This window comes from Mustelus asterias, chromosome 28 (genome assembly GCF_964213995.1).
Source record: "Mustelus asterias chromosome 28, sMusAst1.hap1.1, whole genome shotgun sequence".
Lineage (NCBI taxonomy): Eukaryota > Metazoa > Chordata > Chondrichthyes > Carcharhiniformes > Triakidae > Mustelus > Mustelus asterias.
In genome coordinates, this window is record NC_135828.1 from 22404814 (window position 1) to 22426341 (window position 21528).

General features: G+C 46.2%; 1 protein-coding gene across 1 annotated transcript in view; it reads left to right on the forward strand.

The window, feature by feature from the left end:
• The window catches only part of hif1an (hypoxia inducible factor 1 subunit alpha inhibitor), a 65975-nt gene that overhangs the window by 20885 nt on the left and 23562 nt on the right, over positions 1–21528 (forward strand). Inside the window, exon 2 of the mRNA XM_078199665.1 lies at positions 9768–10012. Within this exon, the coding sequence (XP_078055791.1) occupies positions 9768–10012 (245 nt within the window). The remainder of the gene's footprint in view (positions 1–9767; positions 10013–21528) is intronic.

Below are 21528 nucleotides of genomic sequence, written 5' to 3' on the forward strand. Positions count from 1 at the left end.
CAGGAGAAGGCTATTCAGCCCTCATATACCTCAATTAGATCTCCTTTCATTCTTCTAAACTCTACAAAGTATTGACCTAAACTGCTCAATCTCTCTTCCTAAATCAAACCCCTCTTTGGAATCAATCTAGTCAACCTCCTCTGAACTGCCTCGAATGCCACTATATCCTCCCTCAACTAAGGGGACCAAAACTGTACGCAGTACTCCAGGTGCAGTCTCACCAATGCATTGTATAGCTGAGCATATTTCATACTTTTATACTCTATTTCTTTAGCTATAAATGCCAAAATTCCACTTGCTTTCCTTATCACTTGCTGTGCCTGAATACCAATTTTCTGTGCCTCATGCACGAGGACACCCAGATCCCTCTGCACCAAAGCACCCCGAAGTCTCTCTCCATTTAGATAATAAGCTGCCATTCCATTTTTCTGACCAAAATGGATAACCTCACACTTGTCCACGTTAAAATCCATCTGCCACATTTTGGTCCACTTATCTAACCTATCGAAATCCATTTGTAAATTTCTTATTTCCTCATTGCAACTTATTAAGCCACCTATTTTAGTGTCACCTGCAAATTTGGCTATATCTATCCCTATACCCAAGTCATGAATATAGGTTGTAAATAGCTTTGGCCCGAGAATTGAACCCTGTAGCACCCCACTAGTTACATCTTGCCAGCCATAAAAGGACCCATTTACCCCAACCCTCTGCCTCCTGTCAGTTGGCCAGTCTTCTCTCCAAGCTAATAAATTACCCCTAACCCCATGTCATCTTACCTTTTGCACGACACCTTATCAAACGCTTTCCTGAAGTCCAGATATACTACATCTACAGGACCCCATTATCTACTTGGCTTGTTACATCTTCAAAGAATTCTAGCAAACGAGTCAAGCATGATTTACCCTTCATAAAACTATGACGACTCTGATGGATTGCCTTTTGACTTTCCAAATGTCCTGTAATTACTTCCTTAATAATGGATTCTAACAATTTCCCAACTATAGATGATAAACAAACTTATCTATAGTTTCCTACTTTCTGCCTCCCTCCCTTTTTGAATAATGGAGTAACATTAACATTTTTCCAATCCACTGGAACCTTTCCCGTATCCAGAGAATTTTGGAATATTATAATCAATGGATCCATTATCTCCGCACTTCCTTTAATAGCCTGTGATGTAGGCCATCAGATCTTGGAGACACAAAGCTGGGTGGGAGGGTGACCAGGGGTCATAGTGTAAGGATGCAGAGTCAACCTTTTAGGACTGAGTTGAGGAGAAAGCAGTTGAGGCCCAAAACATTGTGTGTTTTCAAGAAGGAATTAGATATAGCTCTTGGGGCTAAGGGGATCAAAGGATATGGAGGGGGCTGGGGGGGTGGAGACGGAGACGGGATCAGGCTTTTGAGTTGGATGATCAGCCATGATCAAAATGATGGTGGAACAAGCTGGAAGGGCCAAATGGCCTACTCTTGCTTCGAGTTTCTATGTTTCTATTTTTTACATTTCAAGGAGCTCTAACTGGGATCAGTGTTGCTGAGGTTGCAAAGAGAATTTTGCTTTGCACAGTTGGGGAACTTGAGTCTGACCCTCATGGGAAGCAGAGTGAAATTCCCTCTTCTAGGGAATCTCAGTTTGCTGTCAGGAAGGGAATTTAAGCTGCATTTAAACTGTAATGGCGAAAAGTGAAACCAGTTTGCCACAGTGCAGTAACATCAATGCATCTCTCATTCTTTGGCAATACCGTACCTCAGCCGAGGCTGACGCTGAACTATTCGTTTTGCTGCTTTGGGTATAACCTCTGGGTTAGAGGTGTTAATACTGAATTATTAGCAAGGCAGCATTGAGTCTATAAAAGCAAAACACTGAAAATCCAAAACTAAAACAGGAAATGCTTGGCAGGTCAGGCAGCATCTCTGGAGAGGAAAATCGTGTTCATGATTCACGTTCATGACCTTTCATAACTGGAAAACACTGGAGGTATGGCAGCTTTTAAGCAAGTCTCGGTTCTTTGTCAGTCCCTCGGGCTTGTGGATGACTTACTTCCACTCCAGTTTGATGGGTTCTGTGATGGTTAATGAGCCTAATGCGCAATCTATAGACTCTGGCACATGTAAGAAGTAATGTTTATTTATTATTGTCACAAGTAGGCTTACATTAACACTGCAATGAAGTTACTGTGAAAATCCCCTCGTCGTCACACTCCAGCGCCTGTCCGGGTACACTGAGGGAGAATTTTAGCGTGGCCAATGCACCTAACCAGCACGTCTTTCAGACTGTGGGAGGAAACCGGAGCACCCCGAGGAAACCCACGCAGACACGGGGAGAACGTGCAGACTCTGCACAGACAGTGACCCAAGCCGCGAATTGAACCCGGGTCCCTGGTGCTGTGAGGCAGCAGTGCTAACCACTGTGCTGCCGTGCAGGCAATGCCTGGAAGTTTTGGAAAGATGAGCTATTTAGAGGTTTGTCTGCTCTCTCCAACACCCAAACTTCACCTCTGCATGTTCCCAGCTAAAGCTCTCTGTGTTTGGTGCCTTTGGGGTGGCATGGTGCCATAGTGGTTAGCACTGCTGCCTCACAGCGCCAGGGACCCAGGTCCAATTCTGGCCTCAGGTCACTGTCTGAGTGGAGTTTGCACATTCTCCCCTTCTCTGCATGGGTTTCCTCCGGGTGCTCCGGTTTCTTCCCAAAGATGTAAGGGTTAGGTTGATTGACCATGTTAAATTAACCTTAGTGTCAGGGGGATTAGCAGGGTAAATATGTGGGGTTACGGGAATAGGGCCTGGGTGGAATTGTGGTCGGTGCAGACTCAATGGGCTGAATGGCCTCCTTCTGCACTGTAGGGATTCTATGATTCCCAAAGGGACCTTTTCCATTTTGGTCAGTCACAGGCCAAGGGCTCCCATGAGTCGGCAGGGAGGGTTGACCTCTCCAGGGATACTTTGGGGACATCCATAAAGCATTCCCACTGTCCTGGGAGCTTTCTGATACGACCAAGTTCTACGTGGAGCAGTTGCTTTCGGGAGCCAGGTGTCAAGCAAACGAACGACATGTCTTGGCCAGCAGCACTGGTTATGCACAAGCACGTCGCTTGATGCGAGGCACATTAGCTTAGGAGAGGAAACTGCAGTTAGTCCATTTCATTTCACCAGATTTGGAGGAACTTGCGAAGGTGCTGGTACCTCTCCAGTGCTTTGAGACGACTGCTGTAGGTTGCCCCAAGTCTCCGAAGCATATAGCAGCACAGGGATCAACGCTCCCTGATAAACCACAACCTAAGTTTTAGGTTTGAGATACTGGACCTCAAAGACTTTTTAACTCAGTCGGCCGAAGGGTGAGTTGGCACATTGGAGGTGATGAAGAATTGATTATCTGTATCTGCCTTCATCGAGAGGGGGCTCCAAAGATATGGGAAATGTCCACGTTTCCCAGGATCTTGTGATCGATCCTAATCGTGGGAGGGAGGTCTGCTGTGAGAGCTGGTTGGAAGAAGATCTTAGTTTTCTGGGTGTTTAGTGGAAGGCCCATCTTTTCACCTGCTTCAGAGAAGGAGTCAGCAGGAACGTTGAGTGCAGTTTGAGTGAGCGCACACACAAACATCATCTGCATACTGAAAGTCCGTGGCTGAAGTTACAGTAATTTTGGCTTTGAATTGAAGGTCGGAGAGTTTCACATCTGTTCTGTAAATTATCCCCACGCTTGTGGGTTGTTTGCTGGAGGTGAGGTGCACTATTACAGCGAGGAAGATGAGAAGAGTGTTTGTGTGGTGACACAGCTCTGTATGACTCGCATCTTCACTGAGATGGGGTCCGCGGTGGTTCGGGAGTGAGGATCACGGCTTCCTTGTCATGGAGTAGGTGGAGGCTGGTGACAAAGTTCCGAGAGCAGCCAAATTTCATAGAATCGTAGAATCCCTACAGTGCCTACAGAAGGAGGCCATTCGGCCTATCATGCCTACAGCAACAACAATCCCACCCAGGCCCTATCCCCATAACCCCACATATTTACCCTGCTAATTTCCCTGACACTAAGGGGCAATCGAGCCTGGCCAATCAACCTAAACTAACTGTGGGAGGAAACCCGGGCACCCGCAGCAAACCCACGCAGACACGGGGAGAACGTGCACACTCCGCACAGTCACCCGAACCTGGGTCCCTGGCGCTGTGAGGCAGCAGTGCTAACCATGAGGAGGATATCTCTTAAGCCATCCTGAGTGACAGAGTCAAGGGCTTTTGTGAGTTGGGAGAAGGCCACGTCCAGTGGTCCATGCTTTTTGCATTTTTCTGGGATTGGCTGCGCAGTGAAGATTTTGTCTGTCGTGCCTCTCGCTCGGTGAAAGCCCAACTGTGACCCTGGAAGGAGCTCTCCTGCGACTGGGAAGAGACAACTGGGGAGGTTCCCTGCAATAACCTCTGTGGCGGGCAGCAGAGAGACTGTCCTGTAGTTGCCACAGTTGGACTTGGTCTCCCTTCTCAAATATAATCACGATTACAAAGTGCCTGAAATGCAGTGGCGTGCATTCCTCTTCCCAGATGAGGACAGTGAGGTTGTGCAGCAGTGCCGGGAATGTATTTGTCGTGTTTCAGAATTTCTGCTGGGGTTCCACCTGCTCCAGAGACGTTGCCGTTTTTTTTAGCTGTCGCCGGGTTTATTCAGCTTCACTGTGGGCTGGGATGGGGCCAAGATTGAAACTGGGATGGGATATATGGGGAGTAGAATTCAGGGTGTTTAAGTCAAAGGCAGAGTCTCAGTTGAGGCGTTCTGCTCTCCCCAGCAAGAGCTGACTGCCTCCATGTCCTCATCAAGTCCCCCCCCCCCTCCACGTTTGGCGGGGTGGGCCCTTGAATGCTTGGGCCATAGATTGTCTCGGCAGCACTGAAAAATCATGCAAGTCATTGGTGTCCGCGAGTTGTTGGATCTCCTGCATCCTTTCTACCCCTCATTTGTTTTTTAAGTTGTGGTTTTAATGCTGAACCATTGACTTTAAGCAAACCGAGGAAGTGGGGCAAGGAGAACAAAACAGGATGATGGTGCAAGGCAAAAATGGAGCCAGTGAAGAAACACAAAATGGGTCTATAACACCAGTGGGTCATGAATTCTCCTATTCCCATTTACACATCTATATTTCTTTACTTGTTCATTACCACATTCTTTTGCTTTGCACTAATCACCCCTTTTGTCATTCCCGCCTTCCACCCTATCACAGACCTTCTGTTTTGTTCTTTCCTCCTCCCCTGTTTGCACTTTTCCTAAAACCTATTACATCTCTAACTTTCTCCAGTTCTGTTGAAACCTGAAGCGTTAACTCTGTTTCTGGCTCCACAGATGCTGCCTAATCTGCTGAGTGTTTCCTGCATTTTCTGTTATCATTGTGTTGTGTACGTAAGACCATATAAGAGCAGAATTAGGTCATTCGGCCCATCAAGGCTGCTCCACCGTTCGATCATGGCTGATAAGTTTCTCAACCCCATTCTCTTGTCTTTTCCCCTTAACCTTTGATCCCCTTACCAATCAAGAACCTATCTATCTCTGTCTTAAGTACACTCAATGACTTGGCCTCCACAGCTTTCTGTGGCAATGAATTCTACAGAGGCACCACCCTCTGGCTGAAGAAGTTCCTCCTCATCTCAGTTCTAAAGGGTCGTCCCTTTACTCTGAGCCTATGCCCTTAGATCCTAGTCTCTCCGACTAATGGAAACATCTTCTCCATGTCCATTCTATCCAGGCCTTTCAGTATTCTGTAAGTTTCAACGAGGTCCCCCTCATCCTTCTAAACTCTATCAAGTACAGACCCAGAGTCCTCAAACGCTCCTCATACATCAAGCTTTTCCATCCCAGGATCATTCTTGTGAACCTCCTCTGGACCCTTTCCAAGGCCAGCACATCCTTCCTTAGATACGGGGTTCAAAACTGCTCACAATACTCCAAATGGGGTCTGACCAGAGCCTTATAAAGCCTCAGCATTACATCCCTGCTTTTGTATTCTAGTCCTGTCGAAATGAATACTAACATTACATTTGCCTTCCAAACTACCAACTCAACCTGCAAATTAACCTTAAGAGAATCCTGAACTAGGACTCCCAAGTCCCTTTGCGCTTCCGATTCCTGAATTCTCTCCCCATTTAGGAAATAGTCTGCGCCTCTATTCTGTACATCTCTGGGCAGAGGATAACCTGTTAAACTGGTTACGATGCTGCATCAATATATTTCTGGACTGGAGTGGTGATGCTGAGTTATTAGCAATGTTGCATTGAGTATAGCTCTGGGTGGTGAGGCTGTGATTAACAGTACTGTATTGAGTATATCTCTGGAATAAAAACAAAATGCTGGATAAACTCAGCAGGTGTAGCAGAAGCTCTGGAGAGGAAAATATAGTTAACGGGCAGCACGGTGACACAATGGTTAGCACTGCTACCTCAATTCCCGGCTTGGGTCACTGTCTGTGTGGAGTCTGCACGTTCTCCCGTGTCTGTGTGGGTTTCCTCCGGGTACTCCAGTTTCCTCCCACAGTCTGAACGGCGTGCTGGTTAGGTGCATTGGCCATTCTAAATTCTCCCTCAGTGTACCCGAACAGGCGCCAGAGTGTGGCAACTAGGGGATTTTCACAGTAACTTCATTGCAGTGTTAACGTAAGCCTACTTGTGACACTAATAAATAAACTTAAACGTTTTGAGTCGACATGACTTCTTCAGAACTGAAGAGCAATGTCATGGATTATATAATGGTGGGCAATCCCAGAATGTTGACCCAGCAGCACAGAAGGCACGGCGATATAGTTCCAAGTCAGGATGCTGTGTGACTCAGAGGGGAACTTGGAGAGGCGGTGGTGGTGTCCCCCTGCGTCCACTGGCCTTGTCCTTCTGGGTGGCAGAGGTCGGGGGTTTGGAAGGAGCTACTGAACAAGGCTTGGCGAGTTGCTGCAGTGCGTTTTGTAGACAGTATACCCAGCTGGCACTGCACAGTGAATGTTGAAGGAGCGTCACGGTGGCACAGTGGTTAGCACTGCTGCCTCACAGCGCCAGGGACCCCGGTTAAATTGCAGTCTTGGGTCCACTGTGCGAAGTCTTCCCGCCTCTGGGTGCTCCGGTTTCCTCCCACAGTCCAAAGATGTGTGGGTTAGGTGGATTGGCCATGATGAATTGCCCCTTGGTGTCAGGGGGACTAGCAGAGTAACTATGTGGGGTTATGGGGATGAGGCCTGGGAGGGATTGTGGTCGGTGCAGACTCGATGGGCTGAATGGCCTCCTTCTGAACTGTAGGGAATCTATGACTGGTGCCAATCAAGATGATGCTGAGCTATCAAAGCGCTGCCTTTATATCTGGCATGGGATGATGATGTTGAACTATTAGCAATGCTGTATGAGTATATCTCTGGGCTGGTGTTGAAATAGTGCCACACTGATCTGTCTCTCTCTCTCTCTCTCCCTCCCCCCCTCCTAGTTGCGGTGTTTTTTGAGCTACAACTTGCCTCCTCCCCCCCTCAATGTCCCTGTGTACGTTGCTGCAGTCACGTAGGCGCTGGGTTGCTACAGGGTGTCAGTGCTAGCGGCACCTCGCGGTTGCTGCAAGTGAAGCTTCCTCGCTCTACTCTCCCGCAATGGCAACACAGACATGTGAAACCAAAAGCGCAAAGCAATGCCATTCAGCGCCCGACAATTGCATCCTCTGATAGCAATGACTGACAGTGTGATCGTAGGGAATCAAACAAACTTTCTATCAACTTGTTTCTATCAACTTGTTCTGATTTTTCCGGCAGTAATTGCAACATTAGCAGCGTTTTGGGGTTTTTCTTTGCATTTTTTTTTGGTTGTGTTATTATTAACTGCGGGCAGGGCGAAGCTGAGTATTGAGGATTAAGCTGGTTTGCTTGGGAGTGCTGGCGACTGTTTACCAGACATCCCAACGCAAATAAAACAGCCAAACTAGGGCTCCACTTACAGCCTCACATTCGCCCATGCCAACCCCACCCTCCCCTCCAAGAGTTACCCTGGAGGCTCCTGAAATTCGAAAGCAATTTCCAGGCATCGTTGAAATTAACAGAGGCAATAATAACTTGTTTTTTTTTACAGAAATGCACACTCGTTTGTTAGTGACAAGAATATCAAATCTCTGGGAAAGTAATGATAATCTATTTAAGTATAAAATCTGTTGACTTTCTGATACAAAACAAAGAAGTGCTGGAAATGTCAGCGGGTCTGGCAGAATTTCGATTATCCTATTCTGATATCTCCCTTTCATTGTCGATCTAAACTGCAGTTTTCTGCCCCCCACCACCTGCATGCACCTCTGTCCTTGCCCAAACATGCACCCAAAGCTGTGGATTGAGCCTAGCTGTGATGCCTTCACAGCCGATTAGCGTGCTGATATTGGTAGTTTCCGCCTGAATTTGAAAAAGGCAGGGAGCACTGCCAGCAAATTTTGATTTGATTGATTATTGTCAGATATATTGGGATACAGAGAAAAGTACTGTTTCTTGCTATACAGGCAAAGCATAATGTCCATAGAGTACATAGGGGAAAAGGAGAGTGCAGAATGCAGTGTTTACATTCAAAGCTAGAGAAAGATCAGCTTAATGTATGGTAGGTCCATTCGAAAGTCTGATGGCAGCAGGGAAGAAGCTGTTCTTGAGTTGGTTGGTACGTGATCTCAGACTTTTGTATCTTTCTCCCAACGGAAGAAGGTGGAAGAGAGAATGTCCGGGGTGCGTGGGGTCCTTGATTATGTTGGCTACACTGCAGAAGGAGGCCATTCAGCCCATCAAGTCCACACCCGACAACAATCCCACCCAGGCCCTATCCTCGTAACCCCAGGTATTTACCCTGCTAATCCCCCTAACACTAAGGGGAAATTTATTATGGCCAATCCACCTAACCTACACATCTTTGGACCGTGGGAGGAAACCCACGCAGACACGGGGAGAATGTGCAGACTCCACACAGACAGTGACCCGAGGCCGGAATTGAACCCGGGACCCTGGCGCTGTGACGCAGCAGTGCTAGCCACTGTGCCACCCATTTGGAAGCTGTGCCAGCAAGAGATGGCAGGATCAGGGCAGAGGAGGCCATTTGCTGAAAGCACAGTGTGTCACAGATCATTGCTTGCATATCGCTGCAGTTTTGGTTAGCTATTCGGTTGTGTAATCATCACCCACATCATCATCTGAGCTGCCATTGTGATGATATTCATGGAAATTTATATATTGACATCAACTTCTGTTCTGTCTTGCTATCCTGTCACTACCTGTATTATAAGATATGTTTCAGAAAATAGAAGGGTGGCACAGTGGTCAGCACTGCTGCCTCACAGCGCCAGGGACCCACATTCGATCCCAGCCTTGGGTCGCTGTCTGTGTGGAGTTTGCACGTTCTCCCGGCGTGGTGCTCCGGTTTCCTCCCACACTCCAATGACGTGCAGGTTAAGTGTATTGGCCATCCCCCTTACTGTCAGGGGGATTAGCAGGGTAAATACGTGAGGTTAAGGGGATGGGGCCTGGGTGGGATTGCTGGTGCAGGCTCGATGGGCCGAATGGCCTCCTTCTACACTGCAGGGATTCTATGATTCAAATAAATTGGCTCATGTAACAGGCAGCACCGAGCATTGAAAAGTATCTTTGCAATTGGAATAGCAGAGGAACTCGATCAATATTTCTTCAATATGCCTGTTATGTCCCGATGCTGCAGAATTGGGAAGAGGGTTGATAAAATTACAATTGCGTTGCACGCTTCAGTGAAACCTATGATATGTTTTCCCTTTTTGCGTTCCAGGAGCCAGTCGTGTTGACAGATACCAACCTGGTGTACCCGGCACTGAAATGGGATCTGGAATACCTGCAGGAGAACATTGGCGAAGGGGACTTTTCTGTTTATGTTGCCAAAACGCACAAATTCTTGTACTATGATGAAAAGAAAATGGTTAATTTCAAGAACTTCAAGCCAAAGTCTAGGCGGGTCGAGATGAAATTCAGCGAGTTCGTGGAAAAGCTTGGTAAAATCGAACAAGGCGAAAACAGGTAAAACATGAAAAGCAGACCTAGTACTGCGCAACTAAAATGTTTAATTTTACATGAAAATGCTGATCGATCCTGGACAATAAAGAAAAAGATGAATGATGGGGGTGATCTCAGAGAGACACATAAAATTCTAACAGGACTAGCTAGACAGGGTTGATGCAGGGAGGATGTTCCCAATGGTGGGGGAATCCAGAACCAGGGGTCACAGTCTGAGAATTCAGGGTAGACCATTTAGGACGGAGGTGAGATGTTTCTTCACTCAAAGAGTGGTGAGCCTGTGGGTGGCATAGTAGCACAGTGGTTAGCACTGCTGCTTCACAGCGCCAGGGTCCCGGGTTCGATTTCCAGCTCGGGTCACTGACTGTGTGGAGTTTGCATGTTCTCTCCGTGTCTGCATGGGTTTCCTCCGGGTGCTCCAGTTTCCTCCCACAGTCTGAAAGACGTGCTGGTTAAGGTGCATTGACCCAAACAGGCGCCGGACTGTGGCGACTAGGGGAATTTAACAGTAACTTCATTGCAGTGTTAATGTAAGCCTTACTTGTGACTGATAAATAAACTTTACTTCATTAACACAGGAAGTAGTTGATGCTAAAACATTGAATATATTCAAGAGGCGGCTGGATATAGCACTTGGGGTGAATGGGATCAAAGGTTATGGGGAGAAAGCAGGATTAGGCTATTGAGTTGGATGATCAGCCATGATCGTGATGAATGGCGGAGCAAGCTCGAAGGGCCGAATGGCCTCCTCCTGCTCCTATCTTCTATGTTTCTATGTAAATTAGATTTATTTAATGATTTTCACAACCCTCATGATGTCTAAGTGTACTTCACGGCCAATGAAGTACTTTTGAAGTCTAGATACTTTTCCAACATAGGAAAATTGGTAACCAATTTGCACACAGTAAAGTCCTATAAACAACAACGAAATACTCGGCTGGTCTGGCAGCATCTGTGAAGAGAGAGGCACAGTTAATGGGCAGGATTTTCTGGCCACTCCCACCAGCGGGATCTTCCAGTCCTGTCGACGGTGACCCCCACTGCTGCAGGGTTCCCCGAAGACAGCGGCGGGACCAGAAGATCCTCCCACCAGCCAATGGTGGGCCACCTCCACTGCCACAAAACACACCGCGGGGGCTCCTGGGAAAAATCCCCGCCCAACATATCAGCATAATGGTGACCTTTTATCAGAAGGTAGAGATTTACTATGTTTTAGAACAAGTGAAAGGGAGGGTGGGAAAAAGAACAAAAAGGAAGGTCTGTGATATGGTGGAAGGCAAGAGAAATGAAAAGACAAAATATTTCCTTTATTATTGTCAGAAATATTGGGACACAGTGTAAAGTATCGTTTCTTGTGCGCTATACAGACAAAAATATATCATTTATAGATTACATAGGGGAGAAGGAAAGGAGGGGGACAGAATATAGTGCTGCAGTCACAGATAGGGTGCAGAGAAAGATCAACTTAATATAAGTTAGGTCTATTCAGAAGTCTGATGGCAGCAGGGAAGAAGCTGTTCTTGAGTTGGTTGGTACGTGATCTCAGACTTTTGTATCTTTTTCCCGATAGAAGAAGGTGGAAGAGAGAATGTCCGGGGTGTGTGGGGGTTCTTGATTATGCTGGCTGCTTTTCTGAGGCAGCGGGAAGTGTAGACAAAGTCAATGGATGGGAGGCTGGTTTGAGTGATGGACTGGACTATGTTGACAACCCTTTGTAGTTTCCTGCGGTCTTGGTCAGAGCAGGAGCCATACCAAGCTGTGATACAACCGGAAAGGATACTTTCAATGGTGCATCTGTTAAAAAATGATGGGAGTCGTGAGCGGACATGCCGAATCAGCCTCCTGAGAAAGTTGAGGTATTGGTGGGCTGAACTATAGCGTTGGCTTAGAGGGACCAGGTTATCTGAAATTCTAGAAACTTGAAGCTCTCGACCTTTTCCACTTCATCCCCGTTGAGGCAGACAGGGCCACGTCCTCCACGATGTCTCCTGAAGTCGATGACTATCTCCTTCATTTTGCTGAGTTTGTGATGCAGGATCAAGGAAAGTGGTAATGGGACAAGCAAGGAAACAAAACATTTGTCCAAAGGAGGTGTGAAATGGCAGAATCATGAACAGCTATTGTCGGAAAGCGAATACAAGGAAAAAAGAAAGAAAAACCAAAAGCAACAAAAAGAAGGGAAATGAAAGTGGGGGGACTGGGTTAAGATTCAACGTTGTTGAACTCCATGCTGAGTTCAGGAGGCTGTAAAGTGGTCAGTTGAAAGATGGTGTGCTGTTCCTTGAGTTTGGTTTGAGCTTCCCTGGAACACTGCAGGAAACTGAGGACAGGATGGCCATAATGGGAGCAAGGTGGAGAATTAAAATGGCTGGCCACTGGAAGCTTGGTGTCTTGCTTGAGGATTGAATAGAGATGTCCTGCAAAAGTTTAAAGTTAATTTATTAGTTTCACAAGTAGGCTTACATGGCGGCATGAGGGTGGCATGGTGGCACAGTGGTTCGCAATGCTGTTTCAGTGCTAGGAACCGATTCCCGGCCTTGGGTCACTGTCTGTGTGGAGTTTGCCCATTCTCTCCGTGTCTGCATGGGTTTCCTCCAGGTGCTCCGGTTTCCTCCCACATCCAAAGATGTGCGGGTTAGGTGGCTTGACCATGCTAAATTGACCCTTAGTGTCAAGGGACTAATTAGGGTAAATGCACGGGACTCGGGCCTGGGTGGGGTTGTGGTTGGTGCAGACTCGATGGGCCAAATGGCCTCCTTCTGCACTAGGATTCTATGAGTTATTAACACTGCAATGAAGTTACTGTGAAAATCCCCTAGTCGCCACACTCCGGTGCCTGTTTGAGTACACTGAGGGAGAATTTAGCATGGCCAAACCACCTAACCAGCACGCCTTTCAGGTTCTGGGAGGAAACTGGAGCACCCGGAGGAAACCCACGCAGACAAAAGGTCGTGATTGTAGCCCAATCCATCACGCAAACCAGCCTCCCATCCATTGACTCTGTCTATACTTCCCGCTGCCTTGGCAAAGCAGCCAGCATAATCAAGGACCCCACGCACCCCGGCCATTCTCTCTTCCACCTTATTCTGTCGGGAAAAAGTTACAAAAGTCTGAGGTCATGTACCAACCGACTCAAGAACAGCTTCTTCTCTGCTGCCATCAGACTTTTGAATGGACCTACCTCGCATTAAGTTGACCTTTCTCTACACCCTAGCTGTGACTGTAACACTACATTCTGCATTGTCTCCTTTCCTTCTCTATGAACGGTATGCTCTTTCTGTATAGCACGCAAGAAACAATACTTTTCACTGTATGCTAATACATGTGACAATAATACATCAAATCAAATCAAAACAAAACAGTGACCCAAGCCGGAGTTGAACCCGGGTCCCTGGCATTGTGAGGCAGCAGTGCTAACCACTGTGCCACCCAAGAGGAGACCACATTGTGAGCAGTGGGTGCAGTATACTGAATTGAAAGATGTACAAGTAAATCACTGGTTCACCTGGAAAGAGTCTTTGGGGTGTTGGCTGGTGGGAATGGGTAAAAAGGCAGGTGTTGTTGAGGAGCGGGCAGTGTGAGAATGACCAGATAATCTATTTTAGTGATGTACGACGGCATGGTAGCACAGTGGTTAGCACTGCTGCTTCACAGCTCCAGGGTCCCGGGTTCGATTCCCGGCTCGGGTCACTGTCTGTGTGGAGTTTGCACATTCTCCTCGTGTCTGCGTGGGTTTCCTCCGGGTGCTCCGGTTTCCTCCCACAGTCCAAAGATGTGCGGGTTAGGTTGATTGGCCAGGTTAAAAAAAAAATTGCCCCTTAGAGTCATGGGGTGTGTAGGTTAGAGGGATTAGCAGGTAAATATGTGGGGGTAGGGCCTGGGTGGGATTGTGGTCGGTGCAGACTCGATGGGCCGAATGGCCTCCTTCTGCACTGTAGGGTTTCTATGATTCTATGTTGGATGAGGGTAAATGTTGGCCATGAGTGATAACTCTTCAAATAGTGCCAAAGAATCGTTTACATTCACTTGTCCAAAACCTCATCTGAAAGATGGATAGATACTCACTGTAGCCTATGTTTTTTTTTTAACTTTCCCCCCTCAAAATATTGCCTGAAGTGTGTCCCATGGGCATCATTCAGCTTTCTGATACTTCCCGCAAAAGCTTAGGTCTGAGCCCAGATAAAGAAGCTATTTGACTAACTGAGGCATCACAACCAAGTCTTCCCTGACAGATTTCAAAGTGTGATAGTGTCCTGCTAACCACCAGGAGTTCAAATTCTGGCTGTTTTTTTCAAACACTCCTACCCTCTGAGGTTATTCCTTCACATATTGGATCAGGAATTAAAGCAGGGCCTTTCACTTTCAGCTTTCATATAAACTAGAGGCAGGAGGAGGCCATTCGGCCCTTCGAGCCTGCTCCGCCATTCATTCTGACCATGGCGACACGGTGGCACAGTGGTTAGCACTGCTGCCTCACGGCGCCAGGGACCCGGGTTCAATTCCAGCCGCGGGTCGCTGCCTGTGTGGAGTCTGCACGTTCTCCCTGTGTCAACATGGGTTTCCTCCGGGTGCTCCGGTTCCCTCTCTCAGTCCAAAGATGTGCGTGTTAGGTTGATTGGCGAATTAGGTAAATTGACTCTCGTGTTAGGGGATTAGCAGGGTAAATATGTGGGGTTACGGGAATAGGGCCTGGATGGGATTGTGGTTGGTGCAGACTCAATGGGCCAAATGGCCTCCTTCTGCACTGTAGGGGTTCTATAATTCTATGAATTCAATATCCTGATCCCCCCTTGATCCCTTTAGCTCCAAGAGCTAAATCTAATTTCTTCTTAAAATCACACATTTTGGCCTCAACTACTTTCTGTGGTAATGAATTCCACACATTCACCACTCTCTGGGTGAAGAAATTTCTCCTCACCTCAGTCCTAAAAGGTTTACCCTTTATCCTCAAACTATGACCCCTGGTTCTGGACTCCCCCACCATTGGGAACGTTAGGTGGGTTTTTACTGCTTAGACTGGGAGCCCCTTGGCTGGGTTTTATTCATCTTCTTGACAGCATTCGTTTGCAGGTTTCAGGTTGGAAAACTAACTTTAACGAGAGGACCATGTGAAGATGCTGTCTCAATCTTCCATGGAACATCTGGACAGCTGTCAACTGCTTGAGGATGGGCCAGGCTACTCAGATTGTGACTATGACCCCTGCAAATCAGATCATCGCCCATGTACTGAACTTAGGGCAGCACGATGGCACAGTGGTTAGCACTGCTGCCTCACAGCGGATTCGATTCCTGGCTTGGATCACTGCCTGTGCGGAGTCTGCACATTCTGCCCGTGTCTGCGTGGGTTTCCTCTGGGTGCTCCGGTTTCCTCCCACAATCGGAAAGACGTGCTGGTTAGGTGCATTGGTCATGTTAAATTCTCCCTCAGTGTATCCAAACAGGCACTGGAGTGTTAATGTGAGCCTACTTGTGACTAATAAATAAACTAAACTAGAAACTAGAACTTCTGCTATGAGGGATCTATTCCTGGTAGCATCACAGTATTTACACTGTGTTAGCCAAAGCTGTTGAATGGATTATTGACCATTGGGGTCAATCTATAATTGCTTACCGAATGATCTCATTGAAAGGCAGAGCAAACTCGATGGGCCAAATAGCCTACATCTGCTCCTATGTCTTACCCAGCCCTACGAGAAAAAAAACTCATTATCTTACAGGTTGATGCAATTTTCTGAATCACTGCAGTATGTTTATTGGCCCCGATCTTTGCCCCTTTCCTAAATGACCCTATAGAGTTTTATAGTGCAAAATGTTCTTTAATATTGTAGCATGTCTTTGCCAGAGAATTGATTTTGTCCTTTTTTCTGCTTGGCAACAGTAGTTCATCCCATCTGCTGCATCACTTATGACTTTGTGCTGTGTTAACCGTAGAATCATAGAACCTCTACAGTGCAGGAAGAGGCCATTTGGCCCATCGAGTCTGCACCGACTCTCTGAAAGAGCATCGCACTCTGGCCCTCCCTCTGCCCTATCCCCATAACCTCATGCATTTACAGTGATAAATCCACCTAACCTGTGCATCTCTGGACACGAAGGGGCAATTTAGCATGGCCAACCCACCTAACCTGCACATCTTTGGACTGTGGGAGGAAACCGGAGCACCCAGAGGAAACCCACGCAAACACGGGGAGAATGTGCAGACTACGCACAGACAGTGACCCAAGCCGGGAATCGAACCCGTGTCCCTGGCATATCATTAGCTGAATAAAACAGGAAGAGTTACCATGCTGCTATCAGTGGAGATATAACATCCTTATTGGTACTAACTAGATCTGTGAAAGAGGATGTCAGGGGGTTAGTATCGGTGTATAGGATGCTTTTATTGATAATTGGCTGTTGACGATCTTTCCTTCCATTTTCAGCAGAATGGCCAGATTACAATCCATGATTTAGCGGAGTGAGGTTGAAGTTGTAGCCTCCCCACTGTCACGCTTAGTAAAGGAATATCATATTCATAACTTTAAAACATGAACTGTACCCCGTGTGGAAACTTCTGGAACGGATTTTCTTTTTAAAATGGACACTAATGGCTACTAAGATTCATCTGACTTGGTCTGTGGATTCAAAAACTGCCACACTGCCTTGAAAGGGCAAAAGGAGGTGCCACTACCCATCCCCTGACACCATCCAAAAAGGGTATTTCCTGACTTGAATGGGTCGCTTTGAAACCAAGATGGCGATTGTCTCGAACTCTCCCAGGGTGAATGACTGCAAACAATAATCCACTTTGCCTTAAGTACTGGGGATATGTAATACTGTAAGATGGGGCGGCACGTTGGCACAGTGGTTTGCACTGCTGCATCACAGCGCCAGGGACCCAGGTTATTCAGCTAATGATATGCCAAAGACACGGGTTCGATTCCAGCCTTGAGTTACTGTCTGTGTGGATTTTGCACATTTTCCCCGTGTCTGCGTGGGTTTCCTCCCACAGTCCAAAGATGTGCAGGTTGTTTGGATTGGCCATGCTAAATTATCCCTTCGTGTCAGGGCGAATTAGCAGGGTAAAAACATGGGGTTAGGGGACTAGGGCCTGGTGGGATTGTTGCCGGTGCAGGCTTGATGCGCTGAATGGCCTCCTTCTGCACTGTAGGGATTCTATGATATGTCGAAGATCTCCAAACCTGTTCCTTTTCAAGTGCACCAAAATAGCAAACCAACCCGTTAGTAACAAGACTACAAGTAACTAACAGCATGACCTATAGAAAGTCCATCTCTTTGAGATAATCCTCTGGTATTTGACTTTGGCTATTGAATTCACCGAATCACACTTCAGGAGTGAAAACAACTTCTTCATCAAGCCTGCGCCTTGTATTTTCCAAGACAAGCTTATCAGGTGAATTAGGAACAATTAATTTGTTTATAACTTATAAAAGTGCACTATTCTTGTTAACTGTACTTTCCTAGAGAGAGAGAGAGTCTTTGGGTGAGAGAGTTAAATATTTGGGGTGAGCATGTGAATAAATAATCCTTTTTATTTAAACCCACAAAAAGCTTTCTGCTGATTATTCAAATTGTCCATGCACTCAGATTAAGGAAACACACACATCTTTCTTTTCAAAAAACACACTGATTTCAGACAGGAAGGGAGGGGGAAAAAAGAGCTTCAGTTCTCTCTCATCCCTGTCCCTATCACCAAACTCAAAAAGAAATATTACCTTCTGCATTTGGCTACCCACATATTTCCTTAGTTGCCAAGGCAATGCTGGCCAGCCATTTGGAAACTCCCCGCTGTGATGCAAGCTGCACATCTGGCCAGTGTTCCACAGTATGCACACTCTATCCTAGTTGAAGAAAGATATAGCCCTTAACATCAAATAGCATTGGAAATATATTGTTAAGTGAGTCAAAAAAGGGCCTATGGCTTTCTGTAGACATGGAGGTGCTGCATTTGACCTCTGCCCCTGGGAAGAGAGGGGAGGGAGGCAGAAGTTGGTGAGGCTTAACTGTAATACCTCTTCGTGCCATACACCTCTATGGTCTCTCTTGAGTAATAGTCCCATGGGTAAGTTGCTGGAGATAAGCAGCTCCCCAACAAGAAACCAGAACCTTGGTAAATGGTGCGATGACAATAATCTCTCGCTCAGTGTCAGTCAAACAAAGGAGATAGTCATCGACTTCAAGAAGCGTAGTGGAGGGCATGCACCTGTCTACGTCACTGGGGATGAAATGGAAATGGCTGAGAGCTTCAAGTTTCTAGTTGTGCAGATTACCAAAAATATGGTCTAGTCACTCCACGCTGATGCTATGGTACAAAATGCCCACCAACGCCTCTACTTTCTCAGGAGGCTAAGGAAATTCGGCACGTCCGCTACGACTTTCACCAATTTTTACGGATGCACCATAGAAAGCATCCTTTCCGGATGTGTCAAAACAAGTCATGAATAGTCTAGAAAAAGAAGACCCAGAGTTCTTCATGCGCCGTCATTCCTGTTTCACTAACAACGCTTCAGTTGATCCCAAGGTGAGAGGTCATAGAAGTCAAAGACTTTGGGAAAATATGCTTCTCTGCCAAAAAATAGGATTGAAAACTGTTTACTTTCCGCCGAATAAAATATGGTATGGCTTCTGCTCTAACCAAGATGGCAAGAAACTACAAAGGGTTGTGAACGTAGCCCAGTCCATCACACAAACCAGTCTCCCATCCATTGACTCCGAGTACACTTCCTGCTGCCTCGGAAAAGCAGCCAGCATAATCAAGAACGCCACCCTTCCCCAGAAAGCAGTGAAGACTGGATTATGGAATATATTCAAGGTTAGAGAGATCTTTGATATAAAAGGAAGTCAAGACTTATGTGGAAGGAGTGAGGACGCAGACAGGAAAGTTAAGGTCACAATCAGATCATCCATAATCTTGCATTCCAGACATATTCCCTTCCGCCTTCTTCAGTCAAGAAAAAGATACAAAAGATCACGTACCAACCAATACAAGAACAGCCTCTCCCCGATACCATCAGACTTTTGAATGGACCTACCATATATTAAGTTGATCTTTCTCTACACTCTAGCTGTGACTACACTATATTCTACACCTCCTTTTCTTCTCCCCTCTACTCTATGAATGGTATGTTTTGTCTATATAGCGTGCAAGAAACAAAACTTTTCACTATATCCCAATACGTGTTTTGATTTGATTTATTATTGTCACATGTATTAGTATACAGTGAAAAGTATTGTTCCTTACACACTATATAGACAAGGCATACCGTTCATCAAGGAAAGGAGAGTGCAGAATGTAGTGTTACAGTCATAGCTAGGGTGTAGAGAAAGATCAACTTAATGCAAGGTAGGTCCATTCAAAAGTCTGATGGCAGCAGGGAAGAAGCTGTTCTTGAGTCGATTGGTACGTGACCTCAGACTTTTGTATCTTTTTCCTGATGGAAGAAAGTGGAAGAGAGTATGTCCGGGGTGCATGGGGTCCTTGATTATGCTGGTTGCTTTTCCAAGACAGCGGGAAGTGTAGACAGAGTCAATGGATGGGAGGCTGGTTTGCGTGATGTTCTGGGCTTCGTTCACGAATCTTTGTAGTTTCTTGTGGTCTTGGACAGAGCAGGAGCCATATCAAACTGTGACACAACCAGAAAGAATGCTTTTTATGGTGCATCTGTAAAAGTTGGTAAGAGTTGTCGTTGACATGCCAAATTTCCTTAGTCTTCTGAGAAAGTAGAGGCATTGGTGGGCTTTCTTAACTATACTGTCGGCATGGGGGGACCAGGGCAGGTTGTTGGTGATCCGGGCACCGAAAAACTTGAAGCTCTTCACCATTTCTACTTCGTCCCCATTGACGTAGACAGGGACATGTTCTCCACTACGCTTCCTGAAGTCGATGACTATTTCCTTCGTTTTGTTGACATTGAGGGAGAGATTATCGTTGTCGCACCAGTTCACCAGACTCTCTATCTCATTCCTGTACTCCGTTTCGTCATTGTTTGAGATCCGACCCACTACGGTGGTGTCGTCAGCAAACTTGAAAATCAAGCTGGAGGGGGAATTGGCCACACAGTCATGGGTGTATAAGGTGTATGGTAGGGACCTGTGACAGTAATAAATCAAATCAAGTTATTCAGACTGGAGGAAGGCAGAAAGTCCAGTTGCAGAAGGATCAATACTGCGATCACTGTTAATCATAATTTACATTTTGGCTTAAGAATTAGTGTTCAGCATTGAAATTGACAGATGATCCCAAACCAGTGGGGAGAGATATAGCTAACACTGGAAGAATGCAACGTAGTCCAAAAAAAATCTGAAAACTTGCAGACTTGGCAGTTAAATGGCAAATGAACTTTAATCCAGATAAATGTGAGCTGATGCACCTTGATGAGAAAATTGGAAACATCGCCTACACCATAGAAAGTAAGAAACTGAATGGGGTAGAGGAGCGAAGCAATCTAGAATTACAGTTGAGCATAGCAATTAAATGTGTTAACAAAGAACTGGGACATATTTCATAGGAGTATTGAATTCAAAAGTCATAAAAAGCAAAATATTGCACATATTGTAAATCTGAGATTAAAAACATCAACCTGACATAGGTTGAAAGAGAGAGGGGGGAAGTTTAAAAGAGATGTAAGGGGCAAGTATTTCACACAGAGGGTGATGAATGCCTGGAACGCGCTGCTGGAGGAGGTGGTGGAAACAGATTCTATAACGACGTTTAAGAGGCAGCTGGATAGATACCTGAATAGGCAGGGACCACGTAGAGGCAAGAAAATATTAGATTAGAGAGGCATTTGTGTCGGCACAGATTTGATGGGCCGAAGGGCCTGTCCCTGTGCTGTACTTGTTCTTTGTTCAAATGTTGGAAATACTCGGCAGGACTGACAGCATCCGTGAAGAGAGAAGCAAAAGTTAATTCAAGTTTTGGGTGAATGACTCTGCTCTCAGGATAGGTCGTTAATCTGAAACATTGGGCGGGATTTTCCAGCCGTGCTCACCCAACAAAAAATCGGAAAATCCTCCCTGAGGGCAACAGGCCTTTGCATGGTCTACCCCCACTCCTGCCCGCTACGATTCCCTTGGCGGGGGGAACGGGAAAACTCCCCCCATTAACTCTATTTCTAACATTGCTGCCAGACCTGCTGAGTAGTTGCAGCATTTTCTACTCTTGTTTCATAAGTAGTGAAGCTACATTAAACCCGTTCAGGACTCTGGCCAGACTGCACTTAGTGCTGTGCACAATCCTATTCTCCATATGATAAAAAGCACAGAAACACTGGCAAAAGTGCAGAAAAGATGAGAACTGAGAGACCACGGCTACCGGGAAAGATTGAATGGGTTGTGGCTTTTTTTTTGTTTCAAAGTTACAAGACTGAAAAGTGAGCTGATCATGAACTTTAAAATTATGAATGGATTAATCAGGAAGATGTGAAAAGAATATCTCCACATATGGGAGAAGCCAAAGCTGGTGTCCATAAATGCAAGTCAGTGATAAATCCAGTAAGGAGAAATATATTTACTTGGTG